Source organism: Cajanus cajan, chromosome 4 (assembly GCF_000230855.2).
Source record: "Cajanus cajan strain Asha chromosome 4, NIPB_CcT2T_4, whole genome shotgun sequence".
NCBI classification, from domain to species: domain Eukaryota; kingdom Viridiplantae; phylum Streptophyta; class Magnoliopsida; order Fabales; family Fabaceae; genus Cajanus; species Cajanus cajan.
In genome coordinates this window covers 47269167-47277526 of record NC_138520.1, presented here as the reverse complement: position 1 = coordinate 47277526, position 8360 = coordinate 47269167, and the positions used below count along the sequence as shown (strand labels likewise).

The 8360-nt window shown below is 36.3% G+C and overlaps 1 protein-coding gene across 1 annotated transcript; it reads left to right on the top strand.

Moving 5' to 3' along the window:
* The first annotated feature begins 2601 nt into the window (after positions 1–2601).
* LOC145956809 (transcriptional repressor ILP1-like) lies at positions 2602–5472 on the top strand. Its single transcript, XM_083072513.1, has 2 exons — positions 2602–3905; positions 5194–5472. The coding sequence occupies exons 1-2, from the start codon at positions 3504–3506 to the stop codon at positions 5410–5412; spliced, it is 621 nt and encodes a 206-aa protein (XP_082928639.1). The 5' UTR covers positions 2602–3503; the 3' UTR covers positions 5413–5472.
* The last annotated feature ends 2888 nt before the right edge of the window (positions 5473–8360 follow it).

Genomic DNA, 8360 nt, shown 5'->3' with positions numbered 1-8360 from the left:
AAAATATGATGTGGTAAAGGAAAAAAATCAAAGCTATAAGTAAGATAGGTAGAATTTTTATACCTATTATTCATAATGCTTTATATGTTGAAGGTTTAAAGTACAATCTGCTTAGCATAAGTCAATTTTTTGATAGAGGAGACAAAGATGCATTCAAAGTCAAACAAGATGATGAACATGTGCTTTTAATCTCTATGATGATGGACATGTCAATCTAAAAAATATTTCAAAATTGAGCAAAAAGAGTTTAGTAAAAGGATTGCCTAAAATGATCCAAAAGGCATGCCCCCTTTGGAAGACCTCTCAAATGATCCAAACCAGCTTAGCTCCGATAAGGATCATAGCTTCAGTGTTGCAGTTGATATTGTAGCTAATGCAACTGTGATTGTTGGTTTAGCAGCTAAATCAGCAGCTGCGATTTGTAATGTGAAGGCAGCAGCTAAGGTACATAAAATTGTTGTAGTAGTTCATTTTATGGATTGTAATGCGGATGCCTCAGCTGAGTCAGAGGTAGGAAGTATAGTTGGCGCATCAGCTAACTCTGGTCACAAAAAGGAACGTCTATCTGCACCAAGGAATGGCGTGGTTGCTACAATAGCTATGGGTGGTGTTGATGCAGAATTAGAGGTTGATAGTCCACCCTCGGTCAGGCGCAATCAAACTTATGCTAAATATCAACTGAGATCTAAAGCAAGGGCTGTCAAATTCGCTAAATTCTCTTAAATTGTATTTGGAGATTTAGCGGGTGTAAGTTGATTGTATAAACTGATATGGTTTCGGACTATGCCACTTGATTGGCATTGTTAACATTACTTTGTATCTCTTGTTTTTTATTTTTTCTGGTGGGTTTTCGTTTGGTCCCCACCTTGTACTTTTATCTTTCATTTTAATTTTAGCCTTTCTTGATGTGGAGCACATGATTGGTGTGTTGCGGGGTGCTAACCTAGTTAGGAACCCCCCTCGCATAGTGATGTTATAGCACATTCTACCGTTTTCAAAAAGGAAAAAGAAAAGATTGCCTAAGATTTTGTGGAAAATTCATCTTCTCTATGAAACTTGTCAGAAGGGGAAACAAGTTAAAACTTCTTTAAAACCTAAAAAGATTGTTTCCAGTTTTGGACCTCTAAAACTGTTATTTGTGGATCTGTTTGGTCTAACTAGAACTTTAAGTCTAGCTGGTAAGAAGTGTGGACTAATTATTGTTCATGACTATTCTAGATATACATGGGTATACTTCCTAGCCCACAAACACGAGTCTTTCAAAATATTTGAGGTATTTTATAAAAGAGTTCAAAATGAAAAAGGATTTTGCATATTTGACATCAAAAGTAATCACAGAATCAAGTTTGAAAATTATGATTTTAAAATGTTTTGTGAAAAGACAACTTCCTTTCACTAAGAACACCTTAATAAAATAAGGTAGTTGAAAAGGTAAACGAATTAGTCAAATGAAGCTATTATAGTCGTGCCCAAAGGGTAAACGAATTTGTCAAATGAAGCTACTATATCTCATAGATATTGAAAGTTTGTCAACTATCATCAACAGGATTAGATTGTTGGAGATAGGACTAAAGGTGTCACAAAAATATCTACTCTTAGAGGCAATGCTTCCTATCCTTTGGTGTGAAACATTGAATCAAAGAACATATAGGAAGTTTTTAGCGAAAATGGCTAGATTCTAGCTATGGAAGAAGAACTCCATTAATTTGAAATAAACGATATATGGACTCTAGTTCTAGAGGTAGATCTTCAAAGCATCATTGGAACAACACGGGGGTCTTCATAAACTGTAACCCCCTTTCTAGATTACATATATTAATCTTAATTAATTATTTAGATTACTAATATTTATATTATTATGGATAATATGTAGAAAAGATACTTAAACAAATGAATAAATTTATCTAATTAAATTTCTATTATATAAAAATCACTAGATATTACAAACCATCGTTTTTCTTATGCAAATATCACAACTTAATGAAATAAACCCCCATCATATGCTCTGAATTTTTGCATCTGAACTTCTAATTGGACATCCAATTTTTTTTGCATCATGAAATCTCTAGTATTTGAGTTTAAAAATATTTATAGGGTTAGAAATTTAATTTCATCCACATATCACACAAACAAATCATACAATTATCGATACATACACAACAACTTAAGTAGATATTCACTAATAATAGTTCAAATAATGCAATATGCTTATGAGATGTAGATTTTGACTCAAAATATACTTTTTAAAATCATTTTGACTCAATACACCATGGAGATTTTCTCTTTTGAGTAGTTAGTGAAGCTAGAGCTTAATATCACTTTGTCCAGTGATTCAATAATGTCTCACTAAACATGAATAAGTTGACAATAGTCCGAGTGTCAGTGCACCCAACAGACTACCATGACATAGAATCAAATAAACACTACTAGGAAAATATTGTTTTACGTCACTATATTTACATCGATTGTCAAAGAAATGATGTAAAAAACATATGCGTGAAAAACTTGTAATTAAATAAAAAATATAAGCAAATTTACATCGAATTTTCAAAAAATGAAGTATTCTACATCGGGTTTCCTTTTAACCGATGTAGAAGGGATGAGCAATTTCTTTCGTGCACGCTAACACAGTACCTTTAGCGCCTCTCAACACTCTCGCACACACTCATCTCCACTTGCAAGAAGGTGATTTTTAAAGCAACCCCATGCGAACACAGACTGAACTTCGAAGCTACCTCGCGCGAATCACACACTAGCAGGCTCGCAACAACGCCTGCTCCTTTCTTCTCCACTGAATTATTTTTCACTTACTCCTTCGTCATGCCTCCGTCAACGGTGTGGCGATGTACTCTGACCCCGTAACCTCCGATCTCGAGACCCACCCGTTCTCGAAGCAAATCGACGACCAGTGCCACGACATGAGTTCCCTTGAAGACCACGACAACCGAGGCGTGTGGCGCTCCATCAGCAGCTAAATGAAAACACGCATCCTCGCTCTGCAAAACCCCAATGCTCCGCCACTGCAAAACCCTCCTCCTCCCACAAAATCACCACTCTCAAAGATCGAATCGCGCATTCCTCTTCCCCCTCGGTCCCTTCCAACGTCCAACCCCAAGCTGGAAACTACACCAAAGAAGCCCTACGCGAACCTTGATCACTCCCAGCTCCTCTCGCCCCGACCCCAAACCCCCCTCCGAGCCTGTCATCGTCCTCAAGGGTCTTGTCAAGCCCGTAGCTTCGGAGCCCCAGGGTCGTGACTCCGATGACTCCGAAGGGGAACAACACAAAGAGGTTGAAGCCAAATTGGCTAGTGTAGGCATTCAGAATGGGAAGGACTCTTCTTCCCCGATTAGGAGACCATCAAGGCTATCCGGGCCAAGCAGGAGCGCCTCCAGCTGGCGCGCCCCGCCACGAAGGATTACATCTCGTTGGACGGAGGAAGCAATCACGGCGCCGCCGAGGGGCTGAGCGACAAAGAGTCGGAGTTTCGGGGCCGGATTGCGATGTTTGGGGAGAAGGTGGATGGTGGGAGGAAGGGGGTTTTTGAGGAGGTGGAGGAGAGGAGGATGGATGTGAGGTTGAGGGGCGAGGAGGAGGAGGAGAATGATGAGGAGGAGAAGATGTGGGAAGAAGAGCAATTTAGGAAAGGATTGGGGAAGAGAATGGATGAAGGGTTTGGGAGGGTTGATGTTCCTGTTGTGCAAGGTGCTCAACAGCACAAGTTTGTTGTTCCTTCTACAGCGTCTGTTTATGGTGGTGTTCCAAGTGCAGCTGCAAGAGCGGAGTTGATGAGTCCTAGCATTGGAGGAGCAATTGATTCGATGCCAGCTTTGGATGTCATGCCTATATCGCAGCAAGCCAAGATTGCTAGAAAAGCTTTGGTCGATAATTTAAGGAGGCTTAAGGTATGGACTACGATTTGTGTTCCAAGATTGTGCCTGTTACTTGTCAAATTTGTGATTTTGCTAATAGTTAGACCCCAAACCTAAATTCTAAGATGGTAGCAGAACCTATCTTTGATTTTTTATTGGGCCACTCTTATTTGTTAAACGTGTAGATGTGTATTCTTAGGCTGAGAGTGTTTTTATTTGGTTAATACATAGTGTTAATTAATGCTAGTATGACTAGGTTATAGCAGGGAGATTATGTGAAATATTGAGAATAAGCTGAGTAAAACTCATTATACTCGAATGAAAGTGCTGAACCAATATACCTGGGGAGCTTTTCTGCATAATATAGAATTCTAAAGACCAAGCTTTAACAGGTCATAATTAACACAAATTAGGGTAAATGACAAGCCTATTTTTTTGACAAGGTATCTAAATCTAATGAGCACAATCTATTATTGCAAATTTATGCGATAAATGAGGCTGCACTTTATCTTGGTCTTGGATTTCATCGCTTGAACCTAAATCTAGGGAGTTTGTAGTTCATACCCATTTTTCTACATAACTTAAACCTTTGATGATAGACATATCTATCATTGTTTAATAATAATTACTACATTAAGCTTGTGGGAAGTTGGAAAGGATAACACAATGATCTTGTTAAGCAAAGTTTAAGCACTAGGATTTGTGCTGGGAGGCAGAGCTATCCCGAGTAGACCTCGCTAATATCATGGGCAACTATTATGTAGAGATAGGTGAACTGTCTAACGATATGTACCCCTGTCTGAATCTTCCCAGATAGAATATGAATCTCCATGCATGAATTGGAATGATGTAAAATTGGGCCCATAGAAGTATGTGTTATCTTAAATTGCCTTGTTTAAATTAAAAATTTACATAAAATTGTGATGCTATGTGGTAGCAGTTGTATGTTTGATTATAAAGAAACATTGTTCAAATGACCGAATTACTCAATTGAGTCTGATGTATATTCTATTAATTGATGCATGACCATTTATTGACTATAATAATATCTACATTTTAAAAATTTGTTTAGATGTAGAAAGGTTTACCATTGGAATTTGGGTGAGTTCTCACTCCTATGATCTCATGTGTGTTTGTTTTGATATGAAAATCACACTTGGGAGATTTTGGTGTATTAAATCACCAATAGGTGTCTAGAATGATGCCAGTGTGGGTGTTACAGTTGCCTTGAATATTGCTCTGGCATGAAATGTATACAAATTTATCTTTTAGTGGATTGATATATATTTTTTTAATTTCTCATCATTTTTTTTCACTACAGGAATCTCATGGAAGAACTATGTCATCATTGAGTAAAACTGATGAAAATTTGTCTGCCTCCCTTTTGAACATTACTGCACTTGAAAACTCTTTAGTGGTAGCCGATGAGAAGTATAGGTTTATGCAAAAGCTTCGAAATTATGTCAAAAATATATGTGACTTTTTACAAGTAATTACATTTCTTGTGTTCTATTGTCTTCCTAGTTGCTTTCATTCATAATTCATAATTAAATATAAAGTGGGTTCCACTATAATGTATATTTAAGTTCTCTTCCCCCCACTGTCATATTAATAGTTTTGCTTCTTTTTCTTCTTTCTTTCTTCTTTGAGTGTTCACTAATAATGTGATAATGAGGTGCATATGCTGCTTTATGGTTGTGGTAATGCTTTATGGAGATATACCACCTTTAAAGTTTTATGGTGTATTTGGCTAGAGTGAAATATTCTTAGTCCTTTGATTTGTTATGGGATAGAATTGGTCCTCTCTTTGGTGAGTAGATCTTAGTTGCTTTAAGGGACTCTACCCAGTATATATTCAAGAGACAAGAGAGCTTGAATGCAATTTTATGATTGATACATGCTTAGTTTGACAAATGTTAACTGGGGGAAGTGGCTTTTACTTCTACATGCTCTTTATTATTAGGAATTAATGACAATTTTTTGGTTGTTAAAAGTGTAAACTTTCAACAAGAAAAAAATTGTCCAAGGAGATATTACTGTAAATTGATTGAGGAAGTACTGGTGGAAAGAATAAATATTGAAATATAAATAGTTATTTTTTTATTGAAATATAAATAGTTATTTTTTTATTGAAATATAAATAGTTGCTATAGTATTAAAGAATTAAGGTTTTTGTATGTTACTGTTTGGTGCTAGAAAATCATGTGTCTAATTGGAACGTGTCAAATTATTTTTGTGTAATTTGTAAACAAATTTCTAAAACTATATATATGTTCATTACAGGTAATCAGAAATAATCTAAAAATAAGCATGATTTTTTTTAAAAAAATCCAATCTACATCGGTTGTCCAGAGAACCGATGTAGATTTATGCTTAAATCTACATCAGTTTCAGAACCGATGTAAAAATGTATACATTTTCTACGTCGCTCTATTCTACATTAGTTTTAGAATCGATGTAGATGACTTTAGAGAACCGATGTAGAATATGCATTTTGTAGTAGTGAAAGACTAGCCATCTATGGGATTGCCCATGCCCAAACACTCCCTTGACCAAAGGTATATCCCCCCATATCAGAGGTCTCGTCTTCCCCATTCTACTCAAATCCTATTTACTATCTTTTGATATTGGTAGCATAAAATAAATACCTTTGTCAGACTTCACAACCATATCAAGTTCTCTTTCACTCTATATTTTTTCTTTCCTTTATCCATCTCGTACTACCAACTATCTTTGACAGTACCCACTATCACAATCAATCTTTTGTAACCAATGTCCTGTGTAACACCCTAAGATTTTTCTATTTTTTAATAATTATTAATTAGAGGGAATGAGGATGATTTTATTTTAAATTACGATTAATGGTTATTATTTTATATTTTTTAATAGATTTAATTATTAAGATGAGAATCAGATATTATTAAGAGAATAGAGGGGATTTAGAGAAATAAGGTATTATTATATTATATATTAGAAACTAAAGGAGAAGAGAGATTATTATTTATTATTCATCTCACATTCTGTGACACTCGGGTGCTTTAAAGAGGATGCATAACGAGAATGATGGAGGAAGCCCATGGGCCAAGGGCCCAACTACTAGGGCTATGGCAAGAAGGATACATGAAGAGTGGGCCCAAACCCAAGGGAAGCCCATTACTTTGTTTTTTTGGGCTTTGACTCAAGCCCAAGTAGACTAGGGTTAGTGTAGGATTGGGCTTTAGTGCCTTGTATTTCTTTGGGCCTTGTATTTCCGGCCATTAGCATAGGAATTTCATTTCATGACCATTTAGATTTACGGTTAATTTAGGTTAACATGTACACTTTCATTTGAATGTCATTAGTATGTCATTTGAAGGTGCATTTCGGCCATGTGCACACATGCACATGGTGTGACCTAAATGCAACTCAAATGGATACTAAATCACATCCAAATGAGTGCACATGGAGGGAGGCCGGTTGGCACCAAAATTTGAATTTTAGAATTCAAATTTTGGCGCCTAGAGTTAAGTAAACCATACCATGGTTCTACTTAACTCTAGGTGAACCCAACTTAAACCCTTAACCTAATTTCTCCTATAAATCTTTCTTTGGCCGAGTATTGTAACACTTTGGATGATATTGATGAGTTTTATTCTGATAGAAGTAAGAAGGAGAAGTGATGAATGAACTCCTCCAAGCTCCTTCTAGGCACGAATCCTCTTCAATGGAGGTGAGACCGAGATGTTGAACACCTTAGAAAGGAAGAACACTCGCGGAAATGATAGAGGGAAGCATCCAAGCTCAAGAACTCAAGGGATTGCTCACTTCAAAGAGAAGAAAACTAGGTTTTCCTAAGGAAATTTGAAGGCACTCTCTATGGCTCTCTCTTGGATTTCGGTGACTCTTGAAAGATGGCTGAAATGTATTCATAAATCTCATATATTCAAAAGTGTTTTAACATGGTAGGAAAAATTACATTTATAGGAAGGAATTAGGTTAAACTTGGCGGCACCTTTAGCAAACCTAGTTGGCGCCAAGTTTGAATTTCAAATTTGAATTTGAAATTCAAACTTTGGCCAACTCACATGCTCACACCGGATGCTACCATCATTTAGGTGTCATTTAGGAGTGATTTGAAGTGAATTTGAAGCTCACATGGCCGGAACCACTCCATGCCATCCATGTGACTCAAATTCAATTCAAATTACTTCTAAATGATGCATAAATGAAACCTATTTCTCCTATTAATGTATTCTACAAATAAACCTAATCTATTGACCGAATTACATTGGTCTAATGAATACAATGAATAGGAAAAAAAATACAAGAAGAAGAATGAGCCTAATATTGGGTATCAAAAGCCCAAAGCTTAAGAAGCCCAAAAATAAGCCCAAATACAACAACCCTAATCTATGGTCAAAATACAAGACCAAAAATCAAAGTAACTTCCTATACTAAGTAATGCAATAAAACATGGTGTTTAATCAATCAAAGTCCAAGTGAGAAGTA